At 37.9% G+C, this 14,896-nt stretch overlaps 2 protein-coding genes across 3 annotated transcripts; one reads left to right on the top strand and one right to left on the bottom strand.

The window, feature by feature from the left end:
* The first annotated feature begins 494 nt into the window (after window positions 1–494).
* Window positions 495–5,111, top strand: ramp2 (receptor (G protein-coupled) activity modifying protein 2). Of its 2 annotated transcripts, XM_082529617.1 has the most exons (6): window positions 495–666; window positions 1,258–1,320; window positions 1,410–1,442; window positions 3,247–3,264; window positions 3,432–3,561; window positions 3,650–5,111. In XM_082529617.1, exons 1-6 carry the CDS (start codon window positions 606–608, stop codon window positions 3,897–3,899), a joined length of 555 nt encoding a protein of 184 aa, XP_082385743.1. In that variant the 5' UTR covers window positions 495–605; the 3' UTR covers window positions 3,900–5,111. The 2 variants fall into 2 exon arrangements, with proteins under 2 accessions (XP_082385743.1, XP_082385744.1); XM_082529618.1 differs by lacking the exons at window positions 495–666; window positions 1,258–1,320; window positions 1,410–1,442 and adding an exon at window positions 1,519–3,015.
* A 7,873-nt stretch (window positions 5,112–12,984) lies between these two features.
* On the bottom strand, window positions 12,985–14,871 carry apnl (actinoporin-like protein). Its single transcript, XM_082531242.1, has 3 exons — window positions 14,569–14,871; window positions 13,968–14,098; window positions 12,985–13,864 (listed from the first exon to the last, which is right to left on the bottom strand). Exons 2-3 carry the CDS (start codon window positions 14,069–14,071, stop codon window positions 13,408–13,410), a joined length of 561 nt encoding a protein of 186 aa, XP_082387368.1. The 5' UTR covers window positions 14,072–14,098; window positions 14,569–14,871; the 3' UTR covers window positions 12,985–13,407.
* Window positions 14,872–14,896: the final 25 nt, after the last annotated feature.

Here is a 14,896-nt window from a genome sequence, read left to right as displayed (position 1 = left end):
TTAGTCAGTTGCTCCACAGTAATGAAATATGAATCTATAACCTAAAAAAATGTAGATTAACTGTAGATTCATTAAAACTTTGTCTGATATTTCTGAACAATAAGCTAAAAAAGTATCTCTTCTTTGTGATTTGCAACCCTGTGTGTTTCTCCTAAAAATAATTGACTTAAAACATTTACTTCTCTAAATCTTTATTTATGCAAGACATGAAAAGCGACTTGTCAGCAGCATGTATCCTGTCAGTCTAACATAGCTTGCATTTGATCAGAAACTCCTGCAGCTGGAAACCATGTTTGCAATAAAATTCTGCTTGCAATGATAAATAAAGAGGCAGAAAGTGGGGAAGAGAAAAACAGGACAAAGTGTGGCCCCTGAAAACAGAGGGTGGGACAAACTAAGGAAATAGATGAAGAGAGAGAGAGATTGATAGTCCTGCACCAATGGGCCGCAATAGTCCTAACTTTATCAGAGGCTCTTTGCCCCATTTGGTGAGTCCGCCCCTACTAGGAAATGAGGGCTTCCTGTTGCTTTACACAGCCTTCCTGCAAAAGGTTGAGATATGTAATTCTTACCCATCAGGGAAGAGGAGAAGAACATTAGGCAAAATGACACTCACCAGATTCTTAGTTATGTATTTCAGAGTTTTTATGCCTTTTTTCATCTGGGGTAAGTAAAGGCTTTATGCTATCCTAATTTTTATTATTCTGACTTAATCTTTTAACTTTTCCAAGAACTCACCTCTCAGTAAGAATTCAAAGAAAACTTTTAGTAATTAGTAGATTTTAGTAAGGAGTTTAGTCAATGCCATGACTGAGTTTTACACTGAAACAGTTTGGATTAAGGGTCACAGAGTAATTGTGATCAGCCCAAGACAACTGATTTGTCTTGGATCAGTTTTTTTTTACTTTAGGAGGATATTTTTATGAATCTTGTTGCATTTTTTTTAAATGCAGTTGTCACGAGTCTTTAATAAATAAAATATTTCAGTCAATTACTTATTTATTTCGCGCAATAAGACCGTGATCACATGGGATGAGCTTTTGAGTTGAACACATTAAGATTTCCCTAGAAAAGGGCTAGACAAAGGGAGGATGCACTCATTTGTTCATTCACCATGGCATGTTATTTCCTTTACTGCCCCAGTCAGGCCTGCAAACTACATATAGAAGATTATTTGCACGTATAAAATATTGTGGTGTTTTAAATCAACAGTTATATTCCAGTGTTCAGGTCTTTATTTTATTCCTCTTATTACAGCAAGCACAGCAGTGGTATGTCAAAGTGAAGAAAAGGTAACTGTGCGTCCGACAGTAACAGTAGGTAAGTACATTTACAGAAATAAGCAACAAACCAAGGAAGAAACAAAATTCATGCATGACTGCTCACTAACTGATACCCTTTCTTTGCAGAGTTTAACTCAACAGACAGGATGATGACTCTTAGTAAGTGCATACATTTTCTCTGTCACTTTATTATAGACTGACAGCTATACATCTATGTCTATATGTCCTAGATTTTGTATTTTTACAGTTCCAAATAGGGTTTATGTAATTGTGTCCTCTGAGGAATTGCTTTGGATTACATTTCTAAACTTATTTGCCTGGTCTGGAACTGACAAACCAGAAAAGCAGAACTCAGGGATCCTTTTTTCTGCCAAGATTTGTCCTTGTGTATTACCATGAGAATCCAAGACAAACTCCTGGGGAGGTCTCTACCAGTAAGGGGTCAACGTCAGTGGACATGAGGCCCGTAATGGTTTGGGGTTGGAGGTTAACTGAAACCTCATCACGAGCAGCCCCCACCTGGCTCGACTTCCTAAATTTGTTCGTCATTCACCCCACACAACGTCTGTGATCAACGCATGAACTCTGAGTTGTGAAACAACTAGAACATTGGAGCAGCGCCCCTTTCACTGTTCCTCATCCTGTGCCTTCCTTTTTTTCCTTTTTTCCTGTATCCCCCGACTGTCCCCCTCCTCCCCCTGCCAGTGCTCTCAACTCTGAGCCCCCCACCCGCTGGAAAAAAAAAAAGAGAACACATTTCCTGATGTCATTACTAAATCAAAAGGTTGCTTGGCAAACAGATGTTGTGAGAGGCCGAACATATGGATTTAGTGTCATAAATTAACAAGCTGGTTGTGAGAAACCCTAAACCATAGATTTCATTTTTAATTCAATCAGTGAAAGCACCTCTCTTGCACACAATTTTTTTTTTTAAGTGGTGAGTAGGGACAGTGAGAAACTATCTTCCAGATGTATCACACACATGAGCAAGATTTCCCGTACTTGTAGCGTTAATTACAGAATGTTTTCCTACTAGCATGCACGCGTAACGATAGTTGGCCCTTTAAACAGCTGGTCAACTCTGACAAACAACTCTTTCCAGGTTTGGTCAAATTAACCTAAATATGAAATCATGGCTGTCTGCAGAGCACACCCTGCAGAGTCATGATTACATCCACCCCGAAACGCTAAGTCCTAAATGTTTACTTATGTTTCCTATTTGGCAGAGGCAGCCCAAAAGGCAAATAAATCACATGCTGTGAGCTGGCCAGGCCTTCGACTGTGAGAAACTGAGACTAAAAAGCAGAACAAGAGTTAAAGAGTAAAGGGTTTTCAGATGTGAGTCCAGCCCCAGCTTGGGTGTGCTCCCTTTTATTTGGGAGAATGGAGAGGACAATCTTTGTTGCCTCCACCCCTTTAAAAGCGGAAGAAATTTTTAAAGAAACATGTGTTAGAGAGGGGGAGAGCTGCTGCCAAGGCGCAGGGCCATCAGACAGATCTTCGAAGAACATCTGGTAACCGCGGGTAACATTGTTTGGACATCTGGTAACCGAAGATTGCACTGCTTCTCTTCCATCCTGTCGGGTTTCCTGTTATGCCTTGCTGTGCGAAGTCTAAGAAGTTTTGGTTTTTTATACATGGTTATACGCTGGGGAAAACACACCTTTATTCATTTTTTCTGACATGAAGGGAGCACTTGGTTTCATAGGGTTATTCCTCTCCTTTCTCTTCGGTGAGTGTGTGGTCTCCCTTTTATATATGAAAGTGCCTGCCTCTGTGCTAGAGATGTGGAAAGAATTCATTATCTAAAGTAGACTAAAAATTCCCATGGTACTCCGATTTGCTTGGACAGATGCGTTTTTTAATGAACTGAATTAGGAAGGGCTTACATGGCAGATTTGGAGAGACTTACTGCTTCATGTACATGTTTTTAAGCTAAAAAGTGTTTTTTCTTCTCTTTCAGATGCCACTGGACAGTTTGGTAAGTGGCATAACCTTCTAAACATACATAATCATATATCTTCATATATAATTTGATAAAGGGAGTCTTGCAGAAGTTGTTTTATGTACAACTCATTTTTAAAGCCACTTTCTTTTTCCCTTTCCCCCCTTTTTTGTTGTTGTTGATTCTTCTCTTCTGCTCTGTAGTTTGTGAAGATGAGTCAGATGGAATGGGCTGCCTCTCCGACATGTTTGCTGTTTACTGTGTGCAAAGTTTTAAGCTTGCAATGGCATCACTGAACGAAACCGACTGGTGCGTTTGGAGTAAGGTAAACAGGTAAGTAGGGTGCATTTATATTTAAAATGAATGTTTTTTGTTTAAATGCCAATTTCTAATTTACTTTTCATGTTCTCCTTCTATTCAGTTGGTACAGCAACCTAAGCATGTGTACAGAAGACATATGTGACTTATACTTCATCCCATGGCCCAACCGTGTGGTGGAACAGACCTTTTTGGACATTCATTCCCTTTTTTTCAAGGATTGTCCCACAGATGAGCTAAGTGACCCACCACCTGCCATCATGTTTGCTTTGGTCATCACGCCCATCTGCCTGATCCCTGTCATGGTTAGCCTGGTGGTACTTAAGACCAAAAATGGGGATGGCAACTCCTGATAACCTAAAATCTCTGCTCAGCTATGTTCTCTCTTTTCCCCTAACCTTGTTTACAGACTGCTCATACACTTTCATCTCAGCAGAGACTGAATCTTTAGATCTTCTGCACTTCACAACTTAAATTAGCCACATAGACATAGTTGGCACTATCTCAGAGATAATGTTCTGTGGCATCACAGCTGTTTCTCTTAGGTGACATACTTCTTAATACAGACAAACACTGTCAGAAACTATGTTCTGTACTATACTGTATCTCATTTACTGTGACAAAAATGTTTTGTTTTAAACCACTTGACACTAGAGTTGGCCGTTGCTTGAAGCATTGGTCATCTCTTGTTTGCTCACAGTATTTCATTTATACTGGAGAACCCAATATTTGTGATTAGCCTGACGAAAGCTCCGGAGCTTGTAAAAGTAGAAACAAAATTTGTATTGACACTTTGTTTTATGCAAGACACTCGGGCTGATGAAAGACAAGGTAAAGTTTATTACTGAGCTGCTTTTGCATTCATAGACAATGTTTTGTTAGTTTTTTTGCTGTTAAACTTTGAGCCTAAAAATATAAAATATATTTATGAAGACAGCATTTAGAAACTAAATGATTTTTAATTCTGAAAAGGAGAAAGATGTTCATATCTGATCTTTGACAAAGGTCCTAAACACTCAATAGTGTGTATGTGTAGGGAGGAGAAGAAGTTAACCATATGCATGGATCTAGTTATTCAAGTCACAGCACACAAATTGTTCAAAGGGTCGAGGCCTGTTTTTATTAACTGTAAGTAATCTTCATACTCATGTGATGAGAAGCTGGTTAAAAGAAAATCGTATCTCCCTCCAGACAAAAGACATTTTAAGTTGCCTGCACAGAATTGTGACAAACACTGAACAATGACAAAAAGATAAAAGTCTTATCTTTAGCCCTGAATGACAATAAAGCCACTATAAGTGCTTTCAGATTTAGAACAAAAATGTGTATTTATATACTCTTATGTATTTCTGCTATTGTCAGGACTTCATGGACTTACTGTGAAAGTACATCCTGCCTGCTCTCATGCCATGAACTGTATGCATTTTTATTTTTTATATTTTAAACCAATAAATCTACAGTTGTATGCTTACTATGACTTGTAAATACAGTACCATTCTTGTGAAATTACCCTTTCACCTTTGCAGCTATTTGATTAAACACCCTTTTCCCTTGTGTGTAAGGCAGATGGTCTTGCTTTTTGCTCTAGTCAGTGTTTCACTGTCTCTTTAGTGATCAGTATATTGCAGTGCAGTTGCTGTGCTCTTCAAGTGCTGAGGTAGTGAAGGAAGCAGTGACAACAGTCATGTATCACGCCCTCATCTGGCACACAAAACACTACAGGGTGGGCCTGCATTTGTGTGTGCGTCTATGTGTGTGTGTTTGGCAGGACTGGGTGGGAAAATGTGTTTAGTGACCTTCTTCCTCTCTAGATGTCGGGTCATTCTCACCCTCCCCACCCCCTTCTGATCTCATCCAACTTTGCGTTACGTCTTATAGTTAGAGCCAGGAAATACATTTTCTGGTGCCATTGCGCAAGATGAGACTCTGCAATCAACATCAGTCATGTTTTATCAATCACAAAATATTAACATACATTCTATACACAAAGGGCCAATAGTTGTACATGAGCTTTAAAATGTTTCAGGAAAGAAATTTTGCCCTCTGGTGGTTCTATTAAAAACTGACAAACAGACATAAACAAGTAAATTTTGAACACAGACACCACTATCAAAACAACACAAGAAAAAACAAAGAAAGGAAAAAAACACTGATTTTTTCATGAAAATACTTAAGCACAAAAGTCCTGTACACAGTGGAGCCTGTTAATAATCTTTTCTTCATCTCTACTATCACAGCAATGCAAGGCTTGACAGTATTTGGCTCTGTTAACCCATTGTTGGGTTTTTAATCCTTTGTTTCTGGAACAGCATGTTTTGGCAAATGGGCACAATTAAGTGCATGGAACTACATACAAGTGCACTAAAGGCACCACCTGCCCAATGATCAATATCATTGGGCAATGAAGCTGCTATTTAATGGCTTAAAACAGTAATAAAAATACCACAAACAAGCCAAACCATATAAACAAATAGATATATGTAGTGCTCGCAAGGTAATGTGAAGGGGACCAAATGGGAAAAAACAGTCATTGCTCAGAGCTCTGAATATATTTCTTTTACACATACAGAGGTTTAACACGCTCACCAGTGACACATCTAAAAATGACCAATGCAGCTGCTCAGAAAACCCCTCCTTAAATAGGTGCAGGTCATACCACCACCAATAAAATTTAAAAGATTTCCCCTGACACAGTCCAGCTACAAAAGACAAATACTGTAGTTATTTTAACACAGCTCACATATATCTGACTACAAACACACCCCAGCTAAATAATATGCAAACTAACTAAATCAAACCAAATTGAAGATTCAGCCCGATCCCACCCTCAGCTCTCATCTGATGGTTTAACCCACTAGCAGTGGATAATTGGAGAACTCCTTTCAGGTGAGCATCATTAGGCCGTAATCGTGTGTGCACTCCATGAATCAGGCCTTCAGGAAGCTGACCTCAAAAAAGAGAGTGGTTAATGGACTTCAAAACAAAAGAATAACAAAATCAAAACTTCCTGGAAGACATTGTGGGTGTCTCACTTTAGTAAGGGAGATGCTTCCCATCACATCAATAAAACAAAGAAAAATAGTGACATACTTCTGAATGTTTCTATTTTTAGAGGCATGTACATATTAAATATGTATCAACAACACATGTTCTCTGAGGGATCTGGGATTGGTTTGTAGTAGCGCCACGAACTATCATTTCAACAGGAATCGTTTCAAGTGTATGAGGTCAATAGTTTCTTCTCCAACCTCTTAGATATACCACAGTACTATTAGATAATATGCTGAGTATAAATCGGCTGATCCAAATGCATTTTCATAGGGACCCTGTTTTGAGTTGAAAAATTTAAGTAAAAAAAATGCAATGATTTGATTGCAATATTTTAAGAAACATATTAGCTCATTTTGACTTTTCAAAAAGAGTTTACACTTAAAAAGGAACACTTGACCTAACTTAGCTAATAGGCTCATCTCTACCTTTCCTTTTGTTTCTAAAATTATTTAAAGAGTAGTTGTGAAACAGTTAACTAATCTGCAGAGAAACGGTTAATTTGAAGAGTTTCAGACAGCATTAGTAAGGTTATGAATACTCTTCTTATGATAATGGAGTCATCTCTATGCTTGTCGTGCTAGACCTCAGTGCAGTTTGATACAATCGATCACAATAGTTTACTGCAGAAATCGTAGTTGTAGTGGGTTGAATCATATGTATCGAATAGACTCTAATTTGTTAATGCGCATGAGGAGTGTTGTTCACACACTAAGATTAATTACGGAGTTCCACAAGGTTCTGTGCAGGGACCAATTCTATTTATATTATACTTTCCTCGGCAGTACTATTAGAAGACACGGCATACATATTCATTGCTATGCAGAAGATACCCAGCTTTATCCATCCATGAAGCCAGAGGAAACACACAACAACTAGTTAAACTACAGGAATGTTTCAAAGACAAAAGACCTGGGTGACACTAATCTCTGCTTCTAAATTCAAATAAAACTTGACCTTAGAAATCATAGAAACATGGTGTCCAACCAGATACCTGCTCTGTATGGCATTACCTCAGCTCTAGGATATGTTCTTAAATATGCAAATTAAACAAATATGTAGAAGGACTGCCTTCTTGCATTTTGCGCAAAATGTCTAAAAATAGAAATATCCTATCCCTGAGTGATTCTGAAAACCTAGTTTATGCATTTATTACTTCTAGGCTGGATTGTTGCAATTCATTATTATCAGGGAGTTCTAAAGGCTCATTGAAAAGCCTTTAGTTGATACAGAATGCAGCATATACTGCCTTCAGACAACTGGTGTTGTGATTTGGCACTATATACAGTGCCAAATCACCAAATTTTTATATAGTGCCAAATCACCAAATATGTGATGTGGCACTATATAAAATTACCTGAATTGCACTGAAATCCCTAAATGGGATGGGACCATATGTTAATCTAAAACCTGTATATATCTTTCAGCACTGAAGGTGTCTTTCCAGATGTGTAAGCTACTAATTCCACCCCTATACATTCAGAAATTACTATACATATCTACCCATCTTTACTTCTGAGAAATTCTTCCTCTCTAAAATGCTCTTTTTATACCCAATCATGTTAGTCGCATGTTTCCAATTCACCTAATTAGCTGCAAGATGTTCCTCCAGCTGATTCTTTTTAGTACCATTTACTTTCCCAGAACTTTTTGCCATTGTTCCAACTTTCTCTAAACATGTTCCTGTACTTAAATGAAAAATTAGCTAATATTTTTTTTAATGAAATTGTAAAATCTCCCAGTTTAAACCAAGTTTTCTGTGTTCCATTGTGAATGAACTCTTGTTTTAAGATATTTTCAAATAATTACATTCTGATTGCATTTAGATTTTACAGAGCATAAAATGTAAACAGCCTTTTTATCAAACCTAACCTTGTTTTGGAATTAGTTTCTAGTTAAACTAATTCTCATAGAAAAGCCATGAACACACCAACATGTATTTCTGAAATAAACTTTTTAGAGCAAAAAAAAGATACACTGCCCCCCTCTCTCTCAGTAGGAGGGACCAGTGAGCCTCAGCTGTGCACCTGGTTGACGGTGTTGAGTTTTGGCTCTTTGTTAGGTGCTTCTGGATCATCTCACTATGGGAACCCATGACTGCAATACCCCAGTGATCTGGCAGTGTGGTTGGAATGAGGGCATGTTAGGGCATCTATCAACTGCTGCAGGCTTTCATATGTGCCCTTGATAGTGTGACTGGGGATTCATGTATGACTGATGAAAGGGAGAATCTTAAGTCAGCCTATATCAGGTTCTTGATCAATTAGTGATATTTCATTTGATTTATAGATGTCCTGATGCCTAATAAACTTTTTCTGCATGACACATGTTTTTTTCCCCACTTGCTAGATTATTGCCACACATACACACTGGAGTTTGTCCAGATTTGATGAAAATTAAAGATCGCACCCACTGATGCGAGTCATTCAGTGTGACATGAGTAATTACTTTGTTGTGTGAGAGCCAGGCAGCTGGTACTGCTGTGTCAGAGCTGACCCTTCAGCTGGCTGACACCATGCTGGCAGCAGATGACTGTACATTCAGCTAGGTTTGACATGAAAACGGCTGCTAGATCAGTCAGAATAAACTCAAAGAAATATGAAGCATGGATAACCTTGTTTCACTGCCAGCTGAAAATGAAAATGAAAAGAGCCAGAAACATCAGTTCTCCAGTGATGATGAAAAGGAGCAAGGCCTGCAGCAGCCTGCAGATCAACAGTTTGATGAGGAACCTGAGACATTTATCCCTGAAAAAGCAAATTATATATATATATGAACTGTAAACACACATTTTTTTTCAGCTGATACTGCAAACTTGTGAGAAAACGCCTTCTTTGTTGTATCCAGCAGATACTGAACATTGTTCACTAAACCTGCTACTTTAATTGCCAATTTGCCCTGGGCAGAAACAATAAGTGTGCTTTTTATTCAAAACAGCTGGATATTGTGAGCAATTCTGAGCAAAAAAACAAACAGTCAAAAAACCAAGTGTTCAAGCAGGATAACCAATAATGAGCTGGGAATCATGGGAATGCTTCAGTGTGAAGGGAAGCCTGGTTTCACTTATTTTAACTATTTTTTTTCTGTGAGGTCATCACTACAAATATCCTTTCTTAATGCTTTTTGCATAAAAATATCAATTCTAGCTACTTTATGGAGCAATTTTATGTAGGGGTTATTGCATTGAAATTTTATTTTCTTAAAGGTATAAAAAGGAAAGTAGGTCGACTGACAGGATAAATTCAAGTTTAAATGAATATGCTTAGTGTTAATAAAAAAAAAAAGCTGAACGTTTCAAATTCAAATCGCTATCCTTTTTTACAAGATTAAAAATATTTAGAGGATTCAAAGCATCAAGAATGATTTTGTTAATGTAAAACTTCTGAAAATAAAGAACACCTAAGTGTTTTCCTTCAGGCTATCGGTATTGTTACATGATACACATCTGTGTCACTCTACATGCTGAGAGATTCAAAAATAACAAACTAAAATGGTATGACAGTTCCCTGCCAGGAATAACATGACATTTGACCTTCATGTATCAGCTTAAAGGAATTATTAAGAGTTTGTGAAATATAAACCGCATAAATCTTTGAAAACAAAACAAACAAGCACGTCTGTGTAAGCCAACCTTCCCCCTTTTCCCCCACTCTTACAGAAACTGAACCTGACTGAGACTGAAGCCTGAAACTGAGCTCCAGAGTTGGGGCTGCAGGTGTTGGGTACCAGCCTGACACACATCAGGTCAGATGCACAGCAAACTATCAAAGTGTACCAGACACTGCTGGATGTCAAGACATGTTTGTAGCTGGTGGTAGGAGAAGGAGACACGGAGTAATCAGTTTCTGAAGGACACAAAGCCAGCTTTACCTCTTAAAACCAAGAATTTGAAATAGCTATTCATGGGACATATTATATTATGAATGTCGTATACAAACTGTAGAGTTTAGAAAAGGTTTTTACCCAAATACTTTCCCCCAGCTGTCTCTAAAATGCTTAGAGCAGGTAATTGTGTGAGATAATATATGTAGGAGGCCTCTAGATGGCAGTCTTTGAGAGCTTATTCTGTTGTTGACGATGCTGAAAAACTAACCTTTTTAAGTAGAAGCCTGTTTATTTTAAGGGGCAATAATATCTTTTATGCAGCTGATTATAACCTGGGTGATTTTTACACAGAGGTATAGGCCCACGGTCAAACTTTAGATCATGGAAATTTCTTTTGCACGACCAGATTGACAAATATATTTCTTAAACACTGTTGGCGATTAGAATCACTGTAAAACAAAATAAACTGGAAGCTGAAATTTAATATTAAGAATGAATTATCAAAAAATATGTTAAATAGACACAGGAAATAACAGGTGGGGATTATGGAAAGGAAGCCACTCCTTTCCAAAGCTTCATGTGTCTTCTTTTCTTTTTCTAAAAATAAAGTGAAAATTGATGAAAAATGTAGCCACTATATTAGTAGTGCCAGAAATGAATTCAATAATTATTATTTGTGATATAATAATGCAGAAAATGCTATTATAAAGTAAAAATGCTTCCTAAAAATGCAAATAAATAACAGTTTTTATATTTTCCCATGTTTTCCAATTTTATTTGAGTTGCTGTGTGCTTTAAAAAATTTTTTTCTCAACTTCCTGTAGTGTTTGTAACTAGAACCTTGCAGTCGTTTAAATGTGATCAGCTGATATATGGCTCATAAAAAGACATGTTGACTTTGCTCCTCTCGTGCTTTTATTCACTTCCCTTGCCTCTTAACATCCGGGAAGGATTGGAACAGAAGGTTTTATCAGAAAAGTAGTCAGATTCCCTCGTGTTTAGCATCTGTTTCAGTCCTCAAATGCTGAGCCTCTTATATTTATCTACCTAGAAAAAAAAATTCTCATATCTTTTCTTCCTTGCTTAAGGGTCTAATCCTGCACTGTTCTCCAAAGATTTTTTTCACTTCAAAATACAAATCGCATAATGCACAAAAGAATGCACAAAAGAATGCATTTGATATGAAATATCTGCAGGCGCAGGTGCGTATCCAGACTAAGAGATGCTCACCACAAAAGGGTGCAAACACATACTGTACATACTAATGTAGATGCAAATACTGGAGCACACTTACACAAACACATGCAGTAAACAGTATGATGCAAATAATAAATGTGTACTTGTGTGCACAGGTATAGTAAATGCTAAGGAGAGATTGAAGAGGAAAATTTGAAAGGAATGTGCAGGCATTTGTCCTTAAGTTAATACCTAAAAAAAACTCCTAAAAGTTTCTTGTTAGTGTTCCCATCTGTTTATAGGGACTGTTTCGTTTCTCCAGTGTCACTCAACAGTGCTTCAGGGATTGTGCTTAAACATGCTGAGGTTATGCCTCTTTTCTATGTTTGGCTTTTATGCAAATGCAAAGGTGACAGAGTGCAGAACCTTTGATCTGAGCTTCTTTGTGGGTTTGAACTGTTAATACGGCGAAACCACCATAAATCTAATGGGAAAACAGAATCAGGAAGGCAGTATTGAGATTGTAGACGGAATAAGCAGAACCTATAATAACCTCATACAAGATGTGAATTAAGAGGAGATATTGTGCCTTCTTTGTGACAAGCTCACAGGGAAATTTCCCTAAGGTTAATGACTGTCTCTTCAAAGAATTGGCTGTGCCATTACTGGAAAATAAAATCTGATGACGACATTACACAACAAGATGGTAATTTCTACCCAATTAAATAGTTATAAGCTTTTAGTAAGTATCACAAGTTACAAAAATAGGGTCTTCACCCAAATCTCATCCAACTTGACAAGATGATAATCACAAGAAAGCAGATGTAAGTTATCTCAGGTTTACTGCTTCGTAAAGATTAAGTAATGAGCTTACATTACAAGTTATTACTGCAAATTAACAGTAAATGGACTGGTTCTAAAATAGCACTTTTCTACTCTACTTGACCATTCAAAGCACTTAACATGCCTCATTCACCTAGTCATACAGTATCTATCCCAAGGATACTTGGCATGCATACTGAATGATCTTTTGGCTAACCAGTAACGCAGACTTGCGTTGCATGTTTTTAGAGATATTGAATGCTTTGATTTTACAGAAAATTTTGTAATTTAGCCGTAACATAGCTAATAGCTATTACAATTTCATAAATAATACAATTGTTTTTCAAGTGATACCAAGACTTTGACGAAGTAGAATTCAGCCATGGGGGGAGGGGACACCCAAAAAGAAACAGGACCCTTTGTTTTTGTCTATATCAATCCCACTTCAGATTGATCCTTATGAAGCCTTTATAAATGCACAGCATATGGCGCATGCTTTGGAAATCTCATTTTTTAAACCCTTTGCATCTTCTAAACTCAGTCAACAGACAGTCATACACAAATAGCTTCAGAAAAAAGGTTTATTTTATTCCTCAGACTACAGTGTCAAGGTAAATACAGACAAGCTTTCAGCGTATTTCATTAAGCTATATGCCCTCATCCTCCGGTGAGTCATTCTTTGATTTCCATTTCTAAAGATTCCATTTTAAAACTGAATGCTATTGCAACAGAGAGAAGCTGTGATTATACAGTGTGTGCGTGTGTGTGTGTGTGTGTGTGATCGGGGGCTGGGAGGGTGGGGGGTGAATTTATAAACAAACTAAATTCATATCTTAAGCAGATTTACTGAAGGGTAATATCCAGGTATACAGACACATGTCAGCAACAATGCCTGCTGTATTAGAAACAGTCTACCAGGAAGAAGCAGAAGGCAGAGAATGAATTCTGCTGTCAGGAAACATGACAAAAATACTGGTATCAAGGGGCCCTTTAATATGCCTGCTGGCCCATGGGTGTAAGAAGCTTATCCCACACCTCTACCTTCATGATAGCTTTGCCTAGAGGACACATAGTGGCCCTGATATCTAGGCGGTTACCCATGTAATTGATTCCTGACCCAGTGGCTTCCTCCCTGACAAACCCATGTTCATGCTGATTCTTCTCGTAGTACATTTCTTTGTACAAATCCTTGTCACAGTTACGGCCCCTTTTATAGATGCCCACTGCAAACCAGTTCTTGTACAGGTTGTAGTCCCAGGGGACGGAGAACATGAGAGCCACAGTCTCAGCGAAGTCATTCTGTGACCTCTCGAAAAGGTCATAGGTCAGTACACCAACAGCTCCTGTTGCTTTGCTGCTGGACTTGGTGAATGTGCAAACCTCTGTCTTTAGAGGGCGCACTGTAGGTTGCGGTGGGTTGTATGCATCCCCATTCTCAAGGTATACCCTAATTAGTACACAAATAGAAAAATGCATTCAACATTTTTTTTTTTTTGGTCTTCTATGTATTTCATATAAGCCCGAAAAGTCACAACACGGGCTGGGCTTACCTGGGGTTAATAAGGCAGTAGCTGTTAGCGAGATTTGATATTTCGATGGTCACACTTCTCTTGCTGCTCACGTCAGCAGCTACAGCTTCAGCTGTCTCTGTCATGTTGCAGTGGCTGCGAGCTCTGTTGATCTAATAAAAAATAATTTAAATGTCAACCAGCTCATACCTGTAACATGGATGTTTATTTCCTCCTAACTGCAGTGAGAATCATAGGAATAAACTTATAACAATATAGAACTCAGGTTCGACCTCGTCTCTGATGATGTACTCTAATATCATTACGCTGACCTTCAAAAGCACACATCGACTGTCACTGCGTAAAAATAGTGTATTTCACAGGCTAATGAGATTTTACAAGAGAACATAGAATTGCTGCAGTCTTTTAACAGAGTGTACCACTCCAGTGACAGTACTTTATAATTAGTACTACACAGTGATAAAGTTAGAGTGAAAATGAAAGAACATGATCACTCATTTTATCAACAGATACATTAAAGAAATCAAACAAAAGCCTCATCAAAGTTCTATATATCTTACAAATTATAAGAGCTAGGAGAGTCATTGTTCTAAATGTATTTTCCCTAAATGAAGTGACTTACCTGCTGAGAAGCGTTGTTAGTACTTGAAGTCCAAAAACAGTAAAAGTTGCTGGTTGGTTTTCCTTTTTTTGTCTTTTTCTTCTTTTTCTTTTTTTCCCCCCCAAGGATATATTAATCACTCAGAAAACCCTCCCAATTGAAGTACAACCCTGCTTAAATACAGGATAGCACACCCTCTTTCCAAACACACGACCCACACGAAAAGAAGACTATGAGAACAAATATTACTCTTTTCCCCTGTGGGATGAAACAGCCACACCCTAGCCTGTGGCTAAATTGAACAGTTTCCAACAATTTCCCATTGGATCCCAACCACTGAGGTGAGCCC

The sequence above is a fragment of the Aulonocara stuartgranti genome (genome assembly GCF_965226115.1).
Source record: "Aulonocara stuartgranti genome assembly, chromosome: 4".
Lineage (NCBI taxonomy): Eukaryota > Metazoa > Chordata > Actinopteri > Cichliformes > Cichlidae > Aulonocara > Aulonocara stuartgranti.
Note: the sequence above shows the minus strand (reverse complement) of the source record. Positions and strands in the feature narration are given on the sequence as shown.